Below are 24,902 nucleotides of genomic sequence, written 5' to 3' on the forward strand. Positions count from 1 at the left end.
GACAATGACATTTTTTATTTATTTAATTAGAAAAATCATCAACAGATTAATTAACCATGAAAAGTTGCAGATATAGTGTATTTTGTGTGTATTTTTTCTTATTTAGTGAGTTTAAAATGAACTAATAAACAAACTACAACAGCTGTAACACACTCAAGATGCACAAATCTAAGTTTTCAATCCAATCCAAATGAACTAAAAGCAATAAATCAGATGTAAAAGCTCATTTCAGTCTCTTTTATCCTCATATATATATATATATATAGAAGTTTGTAAGGAGCCAGCAGCTGCATGGATGGACAGATGGATGAAGGTTTTTCTGTTAATCATTAATAACCTGGATTAGACCCCCGAGTCTTCTGTAAATATGATGAATGTGACCACAGCTCCTCCTCCTCCTCTTCCTCCTCCTCCTCCTCCTCTTCCTCCTCCTCCTCCTCCAGCAGCAGGAGCAGCTCTGCTTTATTAGTCCTGAGGTTTTATCATCAGCTCAGAGAGTTTTTCCACTTTTCCTTCAGCTTCAAATCAGTTGGTTTAAAAAAAAATGCTGGATTTTATCTTTTTTTTAATCTTTTTATGGACTTTTATGATTTAAACTATATTTAAAGGATTTATTTGAAGAGTTGGATTAATGATTTAATACTGTGGATTGTTTTTTTCTAACTTCTAACTTCACTTTTCTTCTTCTTTGCTTTGCTTGACTTTTATTTCTTCTCTTAAATCTTTAATTATTGAGGATTGAGGATTTTTGATGCCACCATAATGCCGATGAAACGCAGCAGTGAGAGCTCAGCCAGAGATGAAGTGTTTCTGATTCACTCTTTAAACAAGACGTTGTGCAGCTCGCCGGAAAAAGCACTCAAAGACTTTAACGGACAGACGGAGCTGCAGCAGGAGGATGATTCTGGGATTAAATCAGGTATTAAAAAGCTTTAAAAAACAGAATATTCTTATTTAAAATGGTTTTAAATACTAAGAAAAACACTTTTATTGTTTTATATGTATTATATAATTATAGTTCATGAGTCTTATGTTGTATTTTCTCCTGTTTTAATCAATTAATCTTCATTTTTAGAGGTTAAATCAAAGGTTTCACATCTGTTCAGGTGAAGAAAAAACACTGACACAGATCGGCCACAAGGGGGCGCTGCAGCAACAAACTTTACATGCTTAACCCTTTATCGGGCAAATAATTATATTTGGTAACTTCTGTAAATATCCCAAAATATCCTTCCTTTCTTTCTTCCTTCTTTCCTTCCTTTCCTTCCTTCCTTTCCTTCCTCCCTGCCTTCTTCCCTTCCTCTTTTCCTTTCTCCCTCCCTCGTTCCTTATTTCCTCCGTCCTTCCTTCCTTTCCTTCTTTCCATCTGTTCTTCCTCCCTCCCTCCTTCTCTCCTCCCTTCCTACTTTCCTTCCTCCCTTCCTCCTTTCTTCTTCCTTTCCTTCCTTCCATCTGTTCTTCCTCCCTCCCTCCTTCTCTCCTCCCTTCCTACTTTCCTTCCTCCCTTCCTCCTTTCTTCTTCCTTTCCTTCCTTCCATCTGTTCTTCCTCCCTCCCTCCTTCTCTCCTCCCTTCCTACTTTCCTTCCTCCCTTCCTCCTTTCTTCTTCCTTTCCTTCCTTCCATCTGTTCTTCCTCCCTCCCTCCTTCTCTCCTCCCTTCCTACTTTCCTTCCTCCCTTCCTCCTTTCTTCTTCCTTTCCTTCCTTCCATCTGTTCTTCCTCCCTCCCTCCTTCTCTCCTCCCGTCCTTCTTTCCTTCCTCCCTCCCCCTTTCTTCTTCCTTTCCTTCCTTCCATCTGTTCTTCCTCCCTCCCTCCTTCTCTCCTCCCATCCTTCTTTCTTCCCTTCCTCCCTCCCTCCTTCTCTCTTTCTTTCCACCCCCCTACCTTCCTTTCCTTCCTCCATCCTTCCTTCCTTCCTCCCTTCCTCCCTCCCTTCCTTTCAATGAGTGTCCTATAAAGGGTTAAACTTTACCAATTTTTTTTTTGTTTTAAATTAAATATAAAATGTTAAAAAAAAAAGTAAAAAATGCATCAAAGAGAAGCAAAGAGAGCAAAATATAGATAATTAATAGATGATTATTTAAACAAAACTAATGATTTATGATTTATACTTATTACTTATTACTTTATTTATTTAATGGGACTGTGCCTTTGTAATGATAATGTTATTTTTTCCATTAATGTCGAGCTTCATGTTGCTTTAACCCTCCTTGAGTCAAGGAAGGAAGGGAGGGGAGGAAGGATAGAAGGGAGGGAGGGAGGAAGGAAGGAAGGAAAGGAGGGAGGAAGGAGGGAAGGAAGGAAGAAGGAAGGAAAGGAGGGAGGAAAGAAAGAAGGAAGAAGGAAGGATAGGAGGGAGGAAGGATAGAAGGGAGGGAGGGAGGGAGGAAGGAAGGAAGGAAAGGAGGGAGGGAGGAGGGAAGGAAGAAAGAAGTAAGGAAAGGAGGGAGGGAAAGAAGGAAGGAAGGAAAGGAAGGAGGACAGAAGGAAGGAAGGAAAGGAGGGAGGAAGGAGGGAGGAAGGAAGAAGGAAGGAAAAGAAGGAAGGAAGGAAAGGAGGGAAGGAAGGAAGAAGTAAGGAAAGGAGGGAGGAAGGAGGGATGGAAGGAAGAAGGAAGGAAAGGAGGGAGGAAAGAAAGAAGGAAGAAGGAAGGATAGGAGGGAGGAAGGAGGGAAAGAAGAAGGAAGGAAGGATAGGAGGGAAGGAAGGAAGAAGGAAGGGAGGGAGGAAGGAAAGGAAGAAGGAAGGAAAGGAGGGAGGGAGGGAGGGAGGAAGGAAGGAGGGAAGGAAGGAAGAAGGAAGGAAGGGAGGGAGGAAGAAAGAAGGAAGAAGGAAGGATAGGAGGGAGGAAGGAGGGAAAGAAGAAGGAAGGAAGGGAGGGAGGAAGGAAAGGAAGAAGGAAGGAAAGGAGGGAGGGAGGGAGGAAGGAAAGGAAGGAGGACAGAAGGAAGGAAAGGAGGGAGGGGGAGGAAGGAAAGAAGGAACAGTCAAAACTTACTACGTTTCTTCCTTCCTCCCTTCCTTCCTTCCTCTTTTCCTCCTTACTCCTTTCCTTCCTTCCTTCCTTCCTTCCTTCCCTCCCTCCTTATTCCTTTCCTTCCTTCCTTCCTCTTTTCCTCCTTACCTTCCTTCCTTCCTTCCTCTTTTCCTCCTTACCTTCCTTCCTTCCCCCTTTACTCCCTCCCTACTTACTCCGTTTCTTCCTTCCTCCCTCTTTTCCTCCTTACTCCTTTCCTTCCTTCTGTCCTTCCTTGACCTGGCACTTCTCTCCTCTTATGATTTACCTCCAGCTTTGTATTTGTGTGTCTGTGTTTCCTCAGAAGCCGAGGACAGTAACGAGGACTCCGTCCTCGGAGGAAGATCAGGACCTGATGGATTATAACCCGGACCTGAGCATCAAACAGAGCATCACTTCCTCCTCCAACAGGAAGACCATCAGTCAGATCATCAAAGACAAGAAGAAGCAGACGCAGCTCACACTCCAGTGGTAATTATTACATATAGAAAGGAAAGATGGAAGAAAGGAAGGAAAGGAGGGAAGAAGGAAGGAAGGAGGGTAGGAGGGAGGGAGGAAAGAAGGAAGGGAGGAAGAAAGGAAAGATGGAAGGGAGGAAGAAAGGAAGGAAAGGAGGGAGGGAAGAAGATAAGAAGGATGGAAGGGAGGAAGAAAGGAAAGGAAAGGAGGGAGGGAGGAGGGAAGGAAAGAAGGATGGAAGGGAGGGAAAAAAGGAAGGAAAGGAGGGACGGAGGGAGGAAGGAAGAAGGAAGGAAAGTAGGGAGGAAGGAAGGAAGGAAGGAGGGTAGGAGGGAGGAAGGAAGGAAGGAAGGAAGGAAGGAGGAAAGGAGGGAGGGAGGAAGAAAGGAAAGAAGGAAGGGAGGAAGGTAGGTAGGGGGGGAGGAAAGAAGAGAGAAGGAGGGAGAAAAGGAAGGAAGGAGGGAAAGAAGGACAGAAGGAAGGAAGAAAGGGGGATGGAGGAAGGGAGGAATGAGAGAGGAGGGAAAGAAATTAGGGAGGAAGGAAGGAAGGAGGGTAGGAGGGAACAGACCCAGACCTTCTGTCCTTCCTTCCTTCCAGAGGGAAGGAGGGAGGAAGGAAGGAACAGTCAAAAACAGACCTTCTGTCCTTCCTTCCTTCCTCCCTTCCTTCCTTCTGTCCTTCCTTGACCTGAGGACAATAGGATAATAAAATATAATCTAATTCTTCTAATCCAGAATTATACATTAGTTAAACTTTTTCTACCTTTTCCATTTTCTGTATCTTATATCCATTGTCTGTATCTTTGTGGTAAATATCATGCCCCCCCCAACCCTACCCCCCCCCCCCCACCCACACCCCCCCCCCCCCCCCCCCCCCCATCCTAACCCCCCCCCCCCCCTCACTGCTGTGTGTTAACAGGCTGGAGGAGAACTACATCGTGTGTGAAGGAGTGTGTCTGCCTCGCTGCATCCTCTACGCTCACTACCTGGACTTCTGCAGGAAGGAGAAGCTGGAGCCGGCCTGCGCTGCTACCTTTGGGAAGGTGAGAGAGAGAGAGAGAGAGAGAGGAGAGAGAGAGAGAGAGAGAGAGAGAGAGGAGAGAGAGAGAGAGAGAGAGAGAGAGAGAGGTGAGACAGAGAGAGAGAGACAGAGAGAGAGAGAGAGAGAGACAGAGAGAGAGAGAGAGAGAGAGAGGAAAAACTCTTCTATACAGGTTCTTATTAATATGATGTAATGACGATTCCTTTCCTTCCCTTCCTCTTTCTTTCCTCCCCCTACCTTCCTCCCTTCTTTCCTCCCTTCCTTTCTTCTTCCTCCCTTCCATCCTTCCTTCCTTCTTCCTCCCTTCCTTCCTCCTCCCTTCCTTCCTTCCCCCCTCCCTTCCCTTCCTTCCTTCCTCCCTTCCTCCCTTCTTTCCACCCTTCCTTTCTTCTTCCCTCCCTTCCCTCGCTTCCTCCCTCCCTTCCTTCCTTCTTCCTCCCATCCATCCTTCCTTCCTCCCTCCTTTCCTTCTCTCCTCCCTCCCTTCCTTCCTCCCTTCTTTCCTCCCTTCTTTCCTCCCTTCCTTCCTCCCTCCCTCCCTTCCTTCCTTTTCCTCCCTTCCTCCTTCCTCCCTTCTTTCCCCTTCCATCCTTCCTTCATCCCTTCCTTCCTTCCATCCTCCCATCCTTCCTTCCATCCTTTCTTCTTCCTCCTCCTCCTCTTTTTAGCACATTAACTTTATATTCCTTTTCTTTCTTCTCATCAGACGATCAGACAGAAGTTTCCTCTTCTAACGACAAGAAGACTTGGAACCAGAGGACACTCCAAGTAAACACATTTAAATCTTTTATCATTTTAACTTCAGGTTTTTGTGCATCTTTTGAATATAATCTCTTTACCCTCCACTCACTCTTTGCAGATATCATTACTATGGGATTGGGATCAAAGAGAGCAGCGCTTACTATCACTCTGTCTACTCTGGGAAAGGTTTGACCAGGTAACACTTCCTCATCTCTTCTTCTTCTTCTTATATTTAACTATTATTGATCATCCTCCCTTCCTCCCTCCTTTCCTTCCTCCCTCCCTCCCTCCTTTCCTTCCTTCTTTTCTCCTTCCTCCCTCCTTTCCTTCCTTCTTCCTTCCTTCCTTCCTCCCTCCCTCCCTCCTTTCCTTCCTTCTTTTCTTCCTTCTTCCCTCCTTTCCTTCTTTCTTCCTCCCTTCCCCCCTCCTTTCCTTCTTTCTTCCTCCCTTCCTTTCTTATCTATTAAAACTTCACTTCTATTGCTTGTGCACAGTAGTTATGTTTCAGATTGTTTTGCAGTTTATTCTCTCTTAACCCTTCATGTCGTCCTCCCGGGTCAAATCGACCATGTCTGTCTTTTGACTGTTCCTCCTTCCTTCCTTCCTTCCTTCCTTCCTTCCTTCCTTCCTTCCTTCCTTCCTTCCTTCCTTCCTTCCTTCCTTCCTTCCTCCCTCCTTACTCCTTTCCTTCCTTCCTCCCTCTTTCTTTAATTTTTCCTTCGTTCTTCCTCTCCTTCTATACTTCTTTCCTTCCTCCCTCTCTCCCTCCTTCCTTCCTTCCTTCCTCCCTCCTTACTCCCTTACTCCTTTCCTTCCTTCCTCCCTCCTTACTCATTTCCTTCCTTCCTTCCTTCCTTCTTTCAAAGATCTTAAAAGTTGAAACACTGTTTTTAATATTTAAAAAAAAAACTTTGTTGATCAAATGTCTTTTTCTTACAGATTTTCAGGGAGTAAGCTCAAGAACGAGGTAAATCTTTCTCTTACTTAAATAAAAACTTTGTACGATGGAGTATTAGGGGGAAAGGGTTAGAGAAGAAAGAAAGCCATGAAAAAAAAGAGAAAAAGAAAAAGTCCAGCACAAGAAAAAAAAGCCAGGCAGAGAATGAATAGTCTTTTTTTTTGCCTTTTTTTCTCTTTTTTTTTTGTGTCTGACTTTTTTTTTTTTGTATTTCAATATTTTGATATAACATGAAGAAAAACCGTCTGCTGACACTGTTGTCTTGTTCAGGGAGGATTCACCAGGAAATACTCACTGAGCTCTAAAACAGGAACTTTACTCCCTGACTTCCCGAGCGCTCAGCATCTCCTGCTGCAGGGAAACATCTCCAGAGAAAAGGTTGGTGGTAAATTTACTGTTATTAAATTATTATAAACTAACTGAGGAACTTTATATCCTCTATCTGCAATGATTTAAAGGAAGGAAAGGAGGGAGGAGGAAAGGAAGGAAGGAGACGAGGGAGGAATGATTTAAAGCAGAAAACTTGATGAGGAATAAATACATTAACCCTCCTGTTGTCCTCGAGTAAAGGAAGGAAGGGAGAGAGGAAGGAAGGATGGAAGGGAGGAGGGAAGTAGGAAGGAAAGGAGGGAGGAGGGAAGGAAGGAGGGAGGGAGGGAAGGAAAGGAGGAAGGGAGGAAGGAAGGAAGGACGGAGGAACAAAAGAAGGAGGGAGGGAGAGAGAAAGGAGAAGGACAAGGAAGGAAAGAAGGAAGTGAGGAAGGTAGGGGGAAGGAAAGAAAGAGAGAAGGACTCACTCCTTCTCTCTTTCTTTCCTCCCCCCTAGGATGGATGGAGGAAAAAAAGAAGTAGGGAGAAAGGAAAAGAGGAAGGAAGGAAAGAAAGAAGTGAGGAAGGTAGTGGGGAGGAAAGAAAGAGAGAAAGAGTGAGTGAGGAAAGAAGGAATTAAAGGAAGGGAGGAGGGAGGGAGGGAGGGAGGGAGGGAGGGAGGGAGGGAAGGAAGTACAGAAGGAAGGAAGAAAGGGGGGATGGAGTAAGGAAAGAAGGAAGGGAGGAAAGAGAGAGGAAGGAAAGAAAGAGAGAAGGAGGGAGGAAGGACAGAAGGAAGGAAGGAAGGAAGGGAGGGAGGAAGGATGGAGGAAAAAAGAAGGAGGGAGGGAGAGAGAGAGAAAGGAAAAGAGGAAGGAAGGAAAGAAGGAAGTGAGGAAAGTAGGGGGGAGGAAAGAAAGAAGGAAAGGAAGTAAGGGAGGGAGGGAGGACAGAGGGAAGGAAGAAAAGAATGAGGGAGGGAGGAAGGAAGGAAAGAAGGAAGGGAGGAAAGAGAGAGGAAAAGAGGAAGGAAGGGAGGAAAGAGAAAGGAAGGAAAGAAAGAGAAGGAGGGAGGAAGGAAAGAAGGAAGGAAAGAAGGAAGGGAGGGAGGATGCTTGCTGTAACTGACTTCCTGTTCCTGCTGCAGGTGGACACTCTCATCATGATGTATAAAACACACTGTCAGTGCATCCTGGACAACGCCATCAACGTCAACTTTGAGGAGGTGATCATTAATTATAATCACATGAGAGCTCCTTACTCCTTTCCTTCCTTCCTCCCTTCTTCCCTTCCTTCTCTCCTTACTTCCTTACGTCAACTTTGAGGAGGTGATAATTAATTATAATTACACATGAGAGCGTTTTACTATCTAATAAACCACTTCCTGTCCACTCAAACTGATTAACCTTCATGTCGTCCGCCCAGGTCAAATTGACCCCATCTCTCTTTTGACTTTTGACCTTCTTTCCTTCCTTCCTTCCTTCCTTCCTTACTCCTTTCCTTCCTTCCTCCCTTCCTTCTCTCCTTACTTCCTTCCTCCTTACTCCTTTCCTTCCTCCCTCCTTACTCCTTTCCTTCCTCCCTCCCTCCTTACTCCTTTCCTTCCTCCCTTCCTTCTCTCCTTACTTCCTTCCTCCCTCCTTTCCTTCCTTCCTCCCTTCCTTCTCTCCTTACTTCCTTCCTCCTTACTCCTTTCCTTCCTCCCTCCTTACCCCTTTCCTTCCTTCCTCCCGCCTTCCTCCCTTCCTTCCTTCCTTCCTTCCTCCCTCCTTACTCCTTTCCTTCCTCCCTCCCTCCTTACCCCTTTCCTTCCTTCCTCCCTCCTTTCCTTCCTCCCTCCCTCCTTACCCCTTTCCTTCCTTCCTCCCTTCCTTCTCTCCTTACTTCCTTCCTCCTTACTCCTTCCTTCCTTCCTCCCTTCCTTCTTTCCTCCCTTCCTTGACCTGAGGACAACAGGAGGGTTAAACTCTTCAAATGTTTCGTTTCAGATCCAGAATTTCCTGCTCCACTTCTGGCAGGGAATGCCGGACCACCTGCTGCCGCTGATGGAAAACCCGGTGATAGTCGACATCTTCTGCGTCTGCGACTCCATTTTATATAAGGTTGTTATAAAAATCATGTTTATATATCTTTTAAATTTTTTAGAGAATAACATAAAATGCATAAGGGATAAGATGTTTATACTGTATGAAAAGTTTAGTTTCAGCAAAGTGAGATTTACTTAAAGTCCGTATAAAGTCAGAATAAATATGTGTTCTGAGTTTGACATACCACAGAAAAGTGTGCTGTTAACCACCCTGCCAAATTTGAATGATTAAAAAAATCACCAAATATATGAAATTAGGCTTCAAAGTTGTGTAAAACTCAGTCTCTGAAGCCCCGCCCCCTACCAAGTGTCACCAGTCAATCAAAGTCACCACCTCTACCAGAAACATGGACGCTACGTCTGAGAGCTTTCTGCTGCTAACTCAGCTGCTAGCTCGGCGGCTAACTCAGCTAACTGGCTAACTGTAGACTGTAGTAGTAGTTAGGGATGTCCCGATATGACTTTTTCACTTCCGATACGATACCGATATTGTAGCCTTGAGTATTGGCCGATACCGATATCAATACGATACGATATAGGCACGAATCATACATATATTTATTCCTTATTTTGTTGTGTGGAATGTTAGAAAAGGCTTGATAAAGTGATGTTACTGTTACTGTTACTGATGTTGTAGTGATATAACAGAAAACAATAGTCAGCAACAGTAGGTATAGGAAAAACTGACCCATTTATTATTAACCAATTGGTTACATACATTTTAACCTTCAACATAAATAAAAGAGTATTACCTCAACAAATCCAATAAAAACAAAATGTTATATTTAAAGTGCAAAATAACCACTGGTTACCAACATCATTATACAATTGAATAGAATAAATTAAATTTTAAAGTGCAAACAATTCAAGTTCACTCCAGTTATTTTTTTTACTGTCAGCATATGTTGGAAACAACTGTGGGCAGGGACAAAAACAACAACAACAACACAATATTGTCCACTGTCCAACTGCTCTAAGTTAAGAGTTCACACAGCTCCAGTTTCACTGACTGACTGTGCCCAAAACAATGTAGTAATTACTCTTAGTCTTCACTGAAGAATAGAGAGTAAACACAATAAACATATCACTCTAATAACAAGAGCATAAAACAAATAATAATCAGTCAGTGCTGACTACCCTTACTACTCCTCCTCCTCCTCCACTTTCTGCAGTCCGAGCATAATGTGGAGATTTTTTTTTTCACGCGAAAATCCTCATGTTCTTTTTTGTGGTGTTTTTTCAAATGTGCGATGAGGTTGGTTGTATTGAACCTTTCCGGTTCTGTCCCTCCACGGGACACTTGCGCCTGACAAATGTTGCATTTAGCTGCAACGTCTTTGTCCGAGTTTACAGTAAAATACTTCCACACAGCCGACATCACTACACCTTGCTGCAGGCACACACGTTGTCGTTGTTGTGATCACGTGGGCTGTGCATGCTGGATCAGAGACGCTCTTCTTCCGCGGCCGGCACCAACGTTAATTAAGGGGCATAACCGCTACCTACTGTGTTGGAGTGTGATCAAACCAGAGTCACCTATTATTATAGAAGTGCTGGAGCGGTAAATGGACAGCTTATATCGGAGCGTTTATATCGGAGTTTTTAGATTCAGTCCGATAAAATCCGATATTCACTTTTTTGGCTGATATCGGACTGATTTCCGATATCAATATCGGATCGGGACATCCCTAGTAGTAGTAGTGTGTGCTGAATGTATTTATACCTCTACAGCAGCAGGGGCGGGTTTCTGCTGCTAACTCAGCCAATACTATCCAGCTGCTAGCTCAACGGCTAGCTCGGCGGCTAATTCGGTGGCTAGCTCAGCTAACTGGCTAACTGGCTAACTGTAGACTGTAGTAGTAGAAAGTGTGTGCTGAATGTATTTATACCTCTACAGCAGCAGGCATTTTATTTTGCATTGACTATAAAAATAAGCAGGCTAAACATGAAGTCAGACATAAAACTGTTTAAAATACAATAGTAAAATGTACTTTAGTGACTGATTAATTAATATAGGTTACCACTATAAGGAAAGAGTTTATAATCTAGGAAAGAAGCTCTTGCAGTAATGTTGACCTAAAGTTTTCTTCACTGTCTCAGGTTTTAACAGACGTTCTGATTCCTGCTACGATGCAAGAGATGCCCGAGAGGTTGGTTTCTTCTGCTTAGTTTTTTAATTGGAGCCATATTATAGAGCTTTGCTAAGCATTTGTGTATTATTGACCAATGAGTTGTAAGTAAAAGAACACAAATATGATCCTAAAATTGTGTTGACTTGTGTTGATCTATTGCTAGTGGTGAAAATTAAAAGGGAAGGGCGAGTTGTCCCACCAACAGAAGGTCAGTGGTTCAATCTGTGGCTTCTCCAGTCCACATGTTGAACTTTTCTTGAACTCCTAATTGGTCCCAACAGCTGCATGTGAGTGTGTGAATGGGCGAGCATGGAAACATCTGTAAAGCGCTTTGGATAGGAAGTGCTGTATTGATCCTGATGTGCAGGTTGGCAGTGGGTGAATGAATGAATGAGTGAATGTTGGCATGCATTGTGAATCACTTTGAGTGGTCAGTAAGACTAGAAAGGTGCTTTATAAATGCAATCCATTTAATATTTAACATAAAACCTGTTGCCTCTCCCTTCCTAAAGAAGATAAACATGTTGGATTACTTCGTTTTTTCTTCTTTCATCTCCTGCTACCAGAAAACTTCAGCTTAGTTTTGTGAAAATCTACTTTTATATAGTTTTCTGTCCCCATTGTCATGATAAAATATGCCTTCACTCTGGAAATGTGGTCCAGTCCAGTTAAAAAGCACACATCAAACAGAAGATTATAGTTATTTGTGGGAGGATGAAAGATTAATTATCTTTTTTGTTCTTTAGTCTTTTAGCAGACATTCGCAACTTTGCCAAACACTGGGAGCACTGGTTAGCTTCCTCCCTGGAGAACCTCCCAGAATGCCTTGCAGCCAAGAAACTCCCCATTGCACGCCGCTTCGTCTCCTCCCTGAAGAGACAGACCTCATTCTTACACCTTGCACAGGTACCACATTTGCTCGATAGTCAACATTCATGATGATTTCATCCTCTTTCTCCCCCTCTTACCTGTTTCCTGTCTTTTATTTTGACATCTCATCCTTGCAGATAGCTCGTCCAGCCCTGTTTGACCAGGCTGTGGTGACCAACATGGTGCTGGATATCGACAGTGTAGATCTGAGCAGCATCAGCTCACAGCCACTACTCAGCGTAACAGCGACCGGCGACCAGGACCAAGACATCTACTCTGAGTGTGAGACAGCTGCTTAAAATCCAACTCATATTTCCTTAGAGTAGATGTTTCTGTGATACAAAGATGAGGCGAATCAGGAGTTCTTTGTTAATGCACGTACATCAGACAGCATGGAGGATAAATACAATTGTGATAATACCATAGACTGTATAAAAGAAATGGACGTAACATCCGTGACATCACCCATTGGTTTGTGGACTGCTGCTCGGAAGCCAATAGTTTCTAATCTAGGCAGCGCCATCTTAAAAATGTTAGGTGCATGCTGGGAAAAATAAAAACACGGATTCTACTTATATGGGCATGAGGCTGGGCCATGGGCGGAGCGGGGAGGTTGCTATGGTTACGAGGGCTGGATCTGGAGGACATTGGGCAATCAACCTGTCAATCAGGACGTAGCCACGCCCCTAATGCATACCCTGCTTTATCGTCAAATATAAAATCAGGGAGGCCAAAATGTCCCAAATGAACATCAGACTGCATTGAAGAAGGCTTTAAACTAGCGATTGAGACCATAAACACATTTTGAAAACGTTTACTGAGGTTAGAAATCAAGTGAGAAGTTGGTGAATTCTCCATTGACTTGTATAGAGACGGTCGCCCCCTGGTGGCCTTTTGATAGAATGCAGTTCTAAGTTACTTCCGCGTTGGCCTAATTTCAGAGGACCTAGAACTCCCCGCCTGGATAATACTCGGCATGTCAGGTATTTCCCAAGAAGCAACCTAAACAGAACATGATCTAAGCATCTGAGGCTCTGCCAAGTATTATTATCTAATGTGTCGGTATTTTCCAGTAATCTTAGAAACTCAGGCACCAAAACATGATCCAGTGACCATACCGTGAACCAAATGTGGATGACAGACATGAAAAACATACCAACATTTCCTCAAAATGACATTATGGAGATTTGTGTTAATCATGCAGCTTCTTGTCTCATCTTATGGTCTTTTCTTTCCTCTCTAGATGACTCCATCACTGTCTTTCGGGAGCTGAAAGAGCTGCTGAGGAAGAACGCCACAGTGGAGTCGTTCATCGAATGGTTGGACTCCGTCGTTGAGCACAAAGTCATCAAGGTAGCAGCTCTGTTCTCTCTTAAATCTCACTCACTAAAAGATCCTGCAAATATGACTTTCTGCAATCAACCAGTTTTCTCGTCTGTCTCTTGGTCTGCAGCCCGGTAAGCAGAGCGGTCGGTCGGTGAAGAAGCGAGCTCAGGATTTCCTGCTCAGGTGGAGTTTCTTTGGCGCCAGAGTGATGCACAACCTCACGCTCAACAACGCCTCCAGCTTTGGTGAGAAGATTTTACCTCACAATGTTTAGAAAGAGCTTCAATTTCTGCATAAGTTATACTTTCTAGACAACCTAGAGTTTAATTTAACATGACACAGAGGGAGCAGGTATTGTCTAAAACCCTGAGAAACACCCATCATCCCCTGTCAAACTAGACTTCATTGATTTCCTAAAAGAAGTTTCAGGGTATTCATTTTATATTTGATAAACTATACAAGTCCGTCACTGCCATCAAGGAGTATTTCAGGTAATTTGTGAGCTTACAGTCTACGATTACAAACTTATTCCGATTTTTGCATACTCATACCTACAATAAGGCTTTATTGCGACTGATGATTTGCATGCCTTAAGCCTCCTTCCTGTCTGTGATATGTGGAGACGAGGTGTTTAATGAGGCAATGAAACCTTCAAACAAACAACAAACAAACACTACAAACAGAACAGAAGCAAGTACCTCATTAAATACTGCCGCTTTGACAGCATTGTACTCTTTCTTTCTCTATCAAGTATCAACCCAACTGGTCGAGGCAGATGGTCGTCCACCTAGAGTTCGGTTCTGTTTGAGGTTTCTTCCCATCAAAAGGGAGTTTTTCTTTGCCACTGTGTCTATAAATTAAATTAAAGAGTATAGTCTACACCTGCTCTATGTGAAAGGGGCTTTGGTGCTTTATAAACAAATATTGGTTGAGTGATTGATTGATTGACTTTGCCTGTTGCCACCTGCAGGCATTCTGGGTCAAAGTTGGGGTTGACTATCCTGAGACTGCCACAAAAGCAATGACAAAGTTTCCATCTCCATTATCATACGTCTATGAAGTGACACTTTATGCAATGAATGCAAAGAAAACTAAATTACAGAATAGATCGGACATGAGGAACATCCTGTCTCCCATCACTAATCAATCGGACCATCTTGTTGCAGGGAAACAAGTCCAGGGTTAGACCTGTTCTAACAATTATAGACTTATCGTACAATAACATAATTATCGTTAGGTTGGGGACCCCCAGCTTAGATGGACCATGGAAATATATATATAAGTAAGGAAGATTTTATTTAAGAAGTGTTCAAGTTTTTACTGTTGAAGATGTAAAGCCAAGACAATGACTTGAATCCTGAACCTTTATGTAGAACAGAAAAGTCCTGTCAGGAAGGATTTATGATGCAATGATCTCCTAAACAAGTATATCATATTTCAAGTATAGTTTTGTCTTTAATATTTCCTCCAACCCTCCAATCTGGAAGACCATTACCGATATTAAACTGATCCACGGTGCAATGATGGACCATATACTGTTCAAGATGTAAAGCCAAGACAATGACTTGAATCCTGAACCTTTTATATAGAACAGAAAAGTCCTGTCAAGAAGGATTTATGATGCAATGATCTCCTAAACAAGTATATTATATTTCAAGTATAGTTTTGTCTTTAATACCTCCTCCAATCCTTCAATCTGCAAGACTATTACCAATGTTAAACTGATCCACAATGCAGAAACAGTTGGGGACCTCTGGCTTAGATGGACCATAGACTGTTCAAGATGTAAAGCCAAGACAATGACTTCAAACCTGAACCTTTTATATAGAACAGAAAAGTCCTGTCAAGAAGGATTTATGATGCAATGATCTCCTAAACAAGTATATTATATTTGAAGTATAGTTTTGTCTTTAATACCTCCTCCAATCCTCCAATCTGGAAGACTATTATCAATATTAAACTGATCCACGGTGCAAAAAGAGTTGGGGACCCCTGGCTTAGATGGACCATGGACTGTTCAAGATGTAAAGCCAAGACAATGACTTCAAACCTGAACCTTTTATGTAGAACAGAAAAGTCCTGTAAAGAAGGATTTATGATGCAATGATCTCCTAAACAAGCATATCATATCTGAAGTATAGTTTTGTCTTTAATATTTCCTCTAACACTCCAATCTGGAAGACCATTACCGATATTAAACTGATCCACGGTGCAATGATGGACCATATACTGTTCAAGATTTAAAGCCAAGACAATGACTTCAAACCTGAACCTTTTATATAGAACAGAAAAGTCCTGTCAGGAAGGATTTATGATGCAATGATCTCCTAAACAAGTATATTATATTTGAAGTATAGTTTTGTCTTTAATATTTCCTCCAACCCTCCAATCTGGAAGACTATTATCAATATTAAACTGATCCACGGTGCAAAAACAGTTGGGGACCCCTGGCTTAGATGGACCATGGACTGTTCAAGATGTAAAACCAAGACTTGAAACCTGAACCTTGTATGTAGAACAGAAAAGTCCTGTCAAGAAGGATTTATGATGCAATGATCTCCTAAACAAGTATATTATATTTCAAGTATAGTTTTGTCTTTAATATTTCCTCCAACCCTCCAATCTGGAAGACTATTATCAATATTAAACTGATCCACAGTGCAATGATGGACCATAGACTGTTCAAGATGTAAAGCCAAGACAATGACTTCAAACCTGAACCTTTTATGTAGAACAGAAAAGTCCTGTCAAGAATAATTTATGATGTAAGGATCTCCTTAACAAGTATATTATATTTGAACGAAGTATAGTTTTGTCTTTAGTACCTCCTCCAATCCTTCAATCTGGAAGACTATTATCAATATTAAACTGATCCACGGTGCAATGATGGACCATAGACTGTTCAAGATGTAAAGCCAAGACAATTAATTGAAACCTGAACCTTTTATGTAGAACAGAAAAGTCCTGTCAAGAAGGATTTATGATGCAATGATCTCCTAAACAAGTATATTATATTTCAAGTATAGTTTTGTCTTTAGTACCTCCTCCAATCCTTCAATCTGGAAGACTATTATCAATATTAAACTGATCCACGGTGCAAAAACAGTTGGGGACCTCTGGCTTAGATGGACCATAGACTGTTCAAGATGTAAAGCCAAGACAATGACTTGAAACCTGAACCTTTTATGTAGAACAGAAAAGTCTTGTCAGGAAGGATTTATGATGCAATGATCTCCTAAACAAGTATATTATATTTCAAGTATAGTTTTGTCTTTAACCTCTGGCTTACTTTCCTTGTGTTGTGTATTCATGCTGTTTGTATTTGGTCTTTCTTCTCCATCACTCAGTCTACATGATGTGTTGACTATACACACAAACACACACACACACACACACACACACACACACACACACACACAAAAACACACACACACAAACACACAGACACACAGACTCTAATACTAAGCCAGCTTGCGGCAGATTGCTACAATAGCGTCATAAATTGTAATGGCCAGACTCACCTTGATTAAACAAAGTCTTATCTGCGGGTCGCGTGCTCTCTGTTCAAACACACGCACACAGAGTTCGTGTATGTGAATAAACATCGACCATTTGGTCTCTGAAGTCGCAGCAGCTCAAACACAGAAGGCTTTAAACCTGCGACCCTGCAGGTCAAACAAAGAGCAGCTTGATCCTAAAAAGGTCAAACGGTAGACACACAAGAATCGTCAAATTTATTAAAAGGTCTAATTCCACATATAGCCTAATTTAATCTCATGTGGGCCGGATCATTAAAAAGAGGAGGGAGGGAGGAAGGAAGGAAGGAAGGAAGGAAGGAAGGAAGGGAAGAAGGAAGGAAGGGAGGAAGGGAGGGAAGCAAGGAAGGAGGGAAAAGAAGATAGGAAGGAAGGAAGGACAGATAGAAGGAAGAAAGGAAGGAAGGCAGGAAGGAAAGAAGACAGGAAAGAAGGAAGGAAGGACATATGGAAGGAAGGAAGGAAGGAAGGAAGGAAGGAAGGAAGGAAAGAAAGAAGACAGGAAAGAAGGAAGGAAGGAAGAAAAAGAAGATAGGAAGGAAGGAAGGAAGGACAGATGGAAGGAAGAAAAAGAAGATAGGAAGGAAGGACAGATGGAAGGAAGAAAGGAAGGAAGGCAGGAAGGAAAGAAGACAGGAAAGAAGGAAGGAGGGACAGATGGAAGGAAGGACAGATGGAAGGAAGGAAGAAAAAGAAGACAGGAAAGAAGGAAGGAAGGAAGAAAAAGAAGATAGGAAGGAAGGAAGGAAGGAAGGACAGATGGAAGGAAGAAAAAGAAGATAGGAAGGAAGGACAGATGGAAGGAAGGACAGATGGAAGGAAGGAAGGAAGGACAGATGGAAGGAAGAAAGGAAGGAAGGAAGGAAAGAAGACAGGAAGGAAAGAAGACAGGAAAGAAGGAAGGAAGGACAGATGGAAGGAAAAAAGGAAGGAAGGCAGGAAGGAAAGAAGACAGGAAAGAAGGAAGGAAGGACAGATGGAAGGATAGAAAGAAGGAAGAAAAAGAAGACAGAGAGGAAGGAAGGACAGATGGAAGGAAGGAAGGAAGGAATAAGGAAAGTGGGCCGGATTGGACCCCTCAGCGGGCCGGATCTGTCCCACGGGCCGCATGTTTGCCACCCCTGATCTAATTCTTTGTTCTTTGTGTGTTTGGACATATCGACAGGTTCCTTCCACGTGATCCGGATGCTGTTAGATGAATATATCCTGTTGGCTCTGGAGACTCAGTTTAATAACGACAAGGAGCAGGACCTGCAGAACCTCCTGGACAAATACATGAAAAATGCAGGTATCAGGCGTTCCTCGACTTCCTTCCTTCCTTCCTTCCTCCCTCCCTCCCTCCCTTCCTTCATCCCTTCTGTCATTCTTTCCTCCCTTCCTTTCTTTCTTCCTTCCTTTATTCCTTCCTTCCTCCCTCCATTCCTTCCTTCCTTCTGTCATTCTTTCCTCCCTTCCTTCCTTCTGTCCTTCCTTTCTTCCTTCCTTTCTTCATTCCTTCTTCCTTCCTTCCTTCTGTCCATTCTTTCCTCCCTTCCTTCCTTCTGTCCTTCCTTTCTTCCTTCCTTCCTTCATTCCTTCCTTTCTCCCTTCCTTCCTTCTTCCTTCCTTCCTCCCTTCCTTCCTCCCTCCATTCCTTCCTTCCTTCTGTCATTCTTTCCTCCCTTCCTTCCTTCTGTCCTTCCTTTCGTCCTTCCTTTCTTCCTTCCTCCCTCCATTCCTTCCTTCCTTCTTTCCTTCCTCCCTCCTTTCCTTCTTTCTTCCTCCCTTCCATCCCTCCTCCTTTCCTTCTTTCTTCCTTCCATCCTTCCTCCTTTCCTTCTTTCTTCCTTCATTCCTCCCTTCCTTCCTTCCTTCCTTCCTTCCTTCCTTCCTTCCTTCCCTCCCTCCCTCCTTCTCTCCTTCCTCCCTCCCTCCCTTCCCTCCTTCCTTCCTTCCTTCCCCTCCTTCCCTCTTTCTTTGCTCCCTCCTCCTGCCATACTTCTTTCCTCACTTCCTCCTGGACAAATACATGAAAAATGCAGGTATCAGGCGTCACAGCAAACACTCAAACAGCTGCTGACATACAGACAGGTGACGGGAGAAGTCAAATAGTCTTCATGTTATAATCAAAGACAGGAAGGAAGGAAGGAAGGAAGGAAGGAAGGAAGGAGAGAAGGAAGGAAGGAAGGAAGGAGAGAAGGAAGGAAAGGAGTAAGAAGGGAGGGAGGGAGGAAGAAGGAAGAAAATGAGGGAGGGAGGAAGGAAAGGAGGGAAGAAAGAAGGAAGGAAAGGAGGGAGGGAGGAAGGAGGAAGGACAGGAAAAAGGAAGGAAGGAAAGGAGTAAGAAGGGAGGGAGGGAGGAAAGAAGGAAGGAAAGGAGGGAGGAAAGAAGGAAGGAAAGGAGGGAGGAAAGAAGGAAGGAAAGGAGGGAGGAAAGAAGGAAGGAAAGGAGGGAGGGAGGGAGGAAGGAAGGAAAGGAGGAAGGACAGGAACATTTCATTCTATTTAATTTGATTTCCTTCCAGATGCCAGTAAAGCAGCGTTCATGGCCTCGCCCAGCTCCTGCTTCCTAGCCAATCGCAACAAGGCCAGCGCTGCCACTGACCAATCAGTGAAGAACGAGTCTTTGGGAGAACACGCCTACATGTCTCTCTCAGCCAATCAGCAGCAAGGTTTGGACACGAGCACCGTCGTCTACCAGGGGACGGACTCGGTTGGGTTCACAGTTCCAGGTAAATGTTTATCTGTTGCACCATAAACACTTTAATCATACATTACTGCATTTTGTTTTAAACTGTTTATCATGAGTCTAACTATGTCTAAGGAGTTAAAGTAAGAATAAATATGTGTTGTGAGTTTGACATACCACAGAAAGGTGTGTTGTTAACCACCCTGCCAAATTTTAGTGATTAAAAAAATTGCCAAATATATGAAATTAGGCTTCAAAGTTGTGTAAAAATCAGCCTCTTTCTCTGCTACCAAACTCTGTGGGCGTGGGCACCGAGGTCGCTGAAGCCCCGCCCCCCTACCAAGTGTCACCTGTCAATCAAAGTCACCACCTCTACCAGAAACATGGACGCTACGTCTGAGAGCTTTCTGCTGCTAACTCTACTGCTAGCTCAGCCAATACTATCTAGTTGCTAGCTCGGCGGCTAACTCAGCTAACTGGCTAACTGTAGACTGTAGTAGTAGTAGTGTGTGCTGAATGTATTTATACCTCTACAGCAGCAGGGGCGGGTTTATGCTAATCACTAAATCCTGAACACAGAAATCTTGAAACACAGTTTGTGAAGCCTAGCTCCACAATTCAAATCTAAGACCATGAACAAGGAAAGGTAAATACATTGCGACCATTAATAGTTTACAAAATGGGATTTGATTTCATGGCAATCTTAAAGAGACTGTAATCTATATTTTTGGATGAAATGTCAGTGTGTAATATGTTGGTTGTGCTTTATAGTGAGTTTCAGCTCATTGTTTAGTTGTACGGCTACAACTTTTACTGTTTTAGGATATTGGACTTTACATTCAGTCAGTAAAAGATGATGATATGTCAGTGATGTGTTCACTGTTTGTTTCAGCTGCCCCCTAGTGGTCACAAAAAACAGTGAATGCAGGTTTAGAATAGAATAGAATAGAAAGTTTTATTTTCATTGTATTTGACATATAATGAGATTACAGGTGCCGCTCCATTTATACTTTAAAGACACACACAGCAAAATTAGATGACATAGTAAAAAAAAGAAAGATGAGATGCAGCTATACTAGCATAATGTGGAGGGTATTGCACTTAGATAAAATAAGTAGAATTAAATAGAATCAAGAATTAAGGACAATAACTTCAATTAACCCTTGTGTCGTCCTCCCGGGTCAAATTGACCCCATCTCTCTTTTGACTGTTCCTTGTTTCCTTCCTTCCTTCCTCCCCCTTTCTTTATTTTTTCCTTCCTTCTTCACCTCCTCCCTTTTTTCTTTGCTCCTTCCTCCCTCCATCCTTACTCCTTTCTTTCTTTCTTTCCTTCCTTCCTTCCTTCTCTCCTAAATTCCTTCCTCTTTTCATTCTTCCTCCTTTCCTCCCTCCCTCCCTCCTTATTCCTTTCCTTCCTTCCTTCCTTCCTTCCGTCCTTCCTTCCGTCCTTCCGTCCTTCCTTCCGCTCCCACTAATTCAGTTCTTTCTACCACAAAGTGAACCATAATATACTTAAATAAAAAGCAGCTGTATCTTCTCTCCTCTCACTCAGGTGGTCAGATGGACTTCTCTCAGGTCAGCGCCCCCCTGATGACGCCCCCTATCTCTCCGGCAGCGTTAGTGCACCGAGGCTCCGTCATCAACCAGGGGCCGATGGCCGGGAGACCCCTGACGTCTTCCTCCTCTTCCTCCTTGTCCTGCTCTTCCTCTGCTTCCTCTTCCTCCTGCCTCTCCTCTCTCAGCGCTGCCATGACGCAGCCCAGCCCCTGCGCCTCTTACCCGGAGACCCTGTACCACTGCTTACCTCAGACCAGCTCGGGTTACTTCCCTCCGGCCAGCGGCTCCTCGACCGCCGGCTACCAGACTGCTCTCAGGTCAGCTTCACTCAGCATCACTGTCATTAACCTTCCTTCCTTCCTTTCTCCCTTCCTTCCTTCATTCCTACCTTCCTCCCTTCCTCCCTCCCTTATAAGGGTCACAACCCTTAAAACAGAGGTGTCAAACTCATTTTCATTCAAGGGCCACAAACCGTCCAATTTGATCTAATGTGGGCCGGACCATTAAAAAGGAAGGAAGGAAGGAAGGAAGGAAGGAAGGGAGGGAGGGAGGGAGCACAAAAGGAGGGAAGGGAAAAATAGGAAGGCAGAAAGGGAGGAAGGACAAATGAAAGGAAGGTGGGAAGGAAAGAAAGGGAGAAGGAAGGAAGGTCTTGTTTTCCTTCCTTCCTCCCTTCCACCTGTCCTTCCTTCCATCTTTCCTTCCTGTCTTGTTTTCCTTCCTTCCTTCCTCCCTTTCTTTCTTTCTTTTTTCCTTCCTTTCTTCCTTCCATCTTTCCTTCCTGTCTTGTTTTCCGTGCTTCCTTCCTCCCTTCCATCTTTCCTTCCTGTCTTGTTTTCCTTCCTTCCTGCCTTCCTTCCTCCCTTCCATCTGTCCTTCCTCCCTTCCTTCCTCCCTTCCATCTGTCCTTCCTCCCTTTCTTCCTTCCTTCCATCTGTCCTTCCTCACTTTCTTTCTTTTTTCGTTCTTTCCTTACATCGCTCCTTCCTTTTTAATGGTCCGGCCCACATGAGATCAAATTGGGCTGTATGTGGCCCTTGAGTTTGAGTTTGACACCTCTGCTTTAACACATGTAAAAAATGTATTTAATTGATGCTGGTAGAGTGCAGAACAAATCTCAGGTGTGTCTGTAGGAAAGTTCTTGGACTGAAAGTTGCATTTGGCATTTATCTTCTTAACTCATCACTCTTTGATTATTAGTGTGGATTCATGCTTCCTGTGCTCTGTGTTCAGGCCTCAGACTCAGACTCAGTGTCTAGCTTCGGTTCAGACTTCATCGCTGGCCTACCACCTCTCCCGTTTCCCCTCCTTCAACGAGCAGCACCTGACCAAAGACGTCTTCTACAATCATCATCATCATCATCACTCATCCAACACCAACAACTGCTCCCTGACGCCTTACGCCTCAGCGGTCCGGCCCGCGTCTGGCTACGGCTCAGGCACAGATCCCGTCCAGACTGAGCAGGGTCTGGATGCTCCGACAGCAGCACAGATCCTGGACTCAGCAGAGGGGTTCGGCTTCGTGGGGGCCGGACTGAACCCTTCGGGCGGTGGGTGTCAGGGACAGACGTACTCTGCAGCAGGACACAGTGGTGAGGACAATAAATCAACTTTGACTCCATCTTTAAAAACTTACAATGCAAACATGTCTCGAAACCTCAGAATCCCAAACATTTGAAAGATAGGAAACTAATGCACAGTACAGCTTGAATATTTAAAGTCTGTGTAAAGTAAGAATAAATATGTGTTCTGAGTTTGACATACCACAGAAAAGTGTGTTGTTAACCACCCTACCAAATTTGAATGATTAATAAAAATCGCCAAATATATGAAATTAGGCTTCAAAGTTGTGTAAAAATCAGCCTCTTTCTCTGCTCCCAAACGCTGTGGGCGGGGCCACTGAGTTTGCTGAAGCCCCGCCCCCTATCAAGTGTCACCTGTCAATCAAAGTCACCACCTCTACCAGAAACATGGACGCTACGTCTGAGAGCTTTCTGCTGCTAACTCAGCTGCTAGCTCAACGGCTAACCCAGCGGCTAACTCGGATGTTAGCTCGGCAGCTAACTCGGTGGCTAGCTCGGCGGCTAACTCAGCTAACTGGCTAACTGTAGACTGTAGTAGTAGTAGTGTGTGCTGAATGTATTTATACCTCTACAGCAGCAGGGGCGGGTTTATGCTAATCACTAAATCCTGAACACAGAAATCTTGAAACACAGTTTGTGAAGCCTAGCTCCACAATTCAAATCTAAATGGTTGAAATGCTTTTTACACCTTTTTTAGAAATACATTTATGACCTATTTAATGTGTTTAAAAGAAAATGTCCGAATTCACTTTACACAGTCTTTAAATGTATTTTTATCTTCTCTTATCTTAAACTAAAGACCTACATACAGCGCTCAAAAATGCTCTGAAGCAGACCTGATTGTATATGTGCAGAAACCAAATGGTGTTAAATTATAAATGCATTTTTTGAAAAACAGGAATGCCATGTCAAACGTTCCTCCTGTGTTAGGTTACTTTGGAAACAGCAGCTACCTGGACAGCCAACGGATGACATCACTGGTCGACCAGCACGTGTCTGTCATCAGCAGCGTCGGCAGTCTCCGTCCTTTCCCTCCAACTTACTCTGAAGTCCACGATCCTCTCAACATCCTGGACGAACCGGGAAGGAAAACAACCGGAGCGTATTTCACTGAGGCTGAAACCGGAGCAGGTAAACAGTCAGGATGGATAGATGCACAAAATTTCAAGACTCTCTATGTTAGTGTGAACTCTGAGACTCTGTGGTAGTTGAACATTTTCAGCTTTTGGTGACAAGGATCTGACTCAGGGACACCGAGATGAAGCCTTAGGATTGACAGACAAAAACTTATGACATCACATTTGAAAGATATGATAATTGCTGTTGTAAGTAATCATAAGTAGTACTGACTGGTTGGACTTATGGTCTGTAAATCAGAAATCTCAGAAGCTTGTGATGGAAATCTGTCTTTCATACAGTACACACAGAATTAAATATAAAAGGATCTTCAAGGATATACACATAGCAGCGTTGAATAATACAAATACAATTTTAAAAGACATTAAACTGACGAAAATGCCTATGGTTATATGTATATATGCACAGAGAGTTAAAGGATACAGCTGGCAATTTTTATTTATTTTTTTTAAGTATATTTTTTGGAATTTTTGCCTTTAATGTACAGATTTAGTAGAGAGAGACAGGAAACTGGAGGCAGAGAGGGGGGAATGACACGCAGGATAGGACCACTCGGTGTTGGATTAGACCCGGGTTGCCTGCAGCGAGGACTGTAGCCTCAACACATGGGCGGGTGCTCTACCCACTGAGCTAAACACCACCACCAGCTGGCAATTTTCTATGTTTTTCTATTTGTCAACAAATCTCATGTTTGGAGCCAAACCAACAATGAACTGACCCACCAACAAGTATTGTATATCCAAGCCTGATATATCTTATTCCTCTGCTGTTGTCCAAAAACTATTAAAAACACATCTGTGAGCCACACTACTGCACTGGGTGACATGTTCCTTCATTATGGAGAGTTTGGTCTTGTTAGTTTGTTTAGAAACTGCTTCAAAGACTAATAACAGAGATCATGTTTTTAGTCTCTGAGAGTAGTTCTGTGTAAGGCAGACGCTACTGAGCATGTGCAGGAACTCGGTTCTTTATACAGCTTCAATCAGTGTCGTGCTACATATCACAACCTCTTAACTTTATACTACATCATACATTTCTCAAAACACTTATAAAAGTATGTTTAAATCTTTCACAGATCATTCCCTTTCCTCGTCAGGATCTGCTCCCTGCATGTATGGAGTTCCTTCTCCGTTCACCTCCCAGGATGCACTGCTCTCCCAGCAGCGTGTGCCGTCTTCTTCAAACGTGCAGGACCTGGTTTCCTCGCTGCCCCCCATCAACACTGTCTTCATGGGTGCAGGAGGAGTGCAGTGACAATGAAAACACAAACCTCCAGCTCCTGATCCAGAGAGTCTGTGTGCTCAGTGGAGAGAGTGAGGTGATGGACATATGACAAGGACACACTAACGTCAAACCATGGACACGCAAACTGTAGGTAAAGTATGAGCCTTAGCTTGAGAAGCCACCAGGACACTTCTGCTTTAACCATCAACATAGAAAAGACCTTCTGTATGTCTATATAGCTTATAATATTTATTT

General features: G+C 43.4%; 1 protein-coding gene across 1 annotated transcript; it reads left to right on the top strand.

Moving 5' to 3' along the window:
- Positions 1-762: 762 nt before the first annotated feature.
- Positions 763-24,677, top strand: rfx6 (regulatory factor X, 6). The gene is given in 21 exon segments (XM_053337081.1): positions 763-919; positions 3,322-3,341; positions 3,343-3,488; positions 4,398-4,521; positions 5,227-5,288; positions 5,380-5,457; positions 6,201-6,228; positions 6,490-6,597; positions 7,676-7,753; positions 8,517-8,630; positions 10,715-10,764; positions 11,493-11,652; positions 11,754-11,898; positions 12,860-12,969; positions 13,070-13,187; positions 17,644-17,766; positions 18,983-19,189; positions 20,699-21,020; positions 21,937-22,295; positions 23,217-23,417; positions 24,520-24,677. Coding segments are annotated over 21 exon segments (2,868 nt in total).
- Positions 24,678-24,902: the final 225 nt, after the last annotated feature.

Source organism: Scomber japonicus, chromosome 17 (genome assembly GCF_027409825.1).
Source record: "Scomber japonicus isolate fScoJap1 chromosome 17, fScoJap1.pri, whole genome shotgun sequence".
Taxonomy (NCBI): Eukaryota; Metazoa; Chordata; class Actinopteri; order Scombriformes; family Scombridae; genus Scomber; species Scomber japonicus.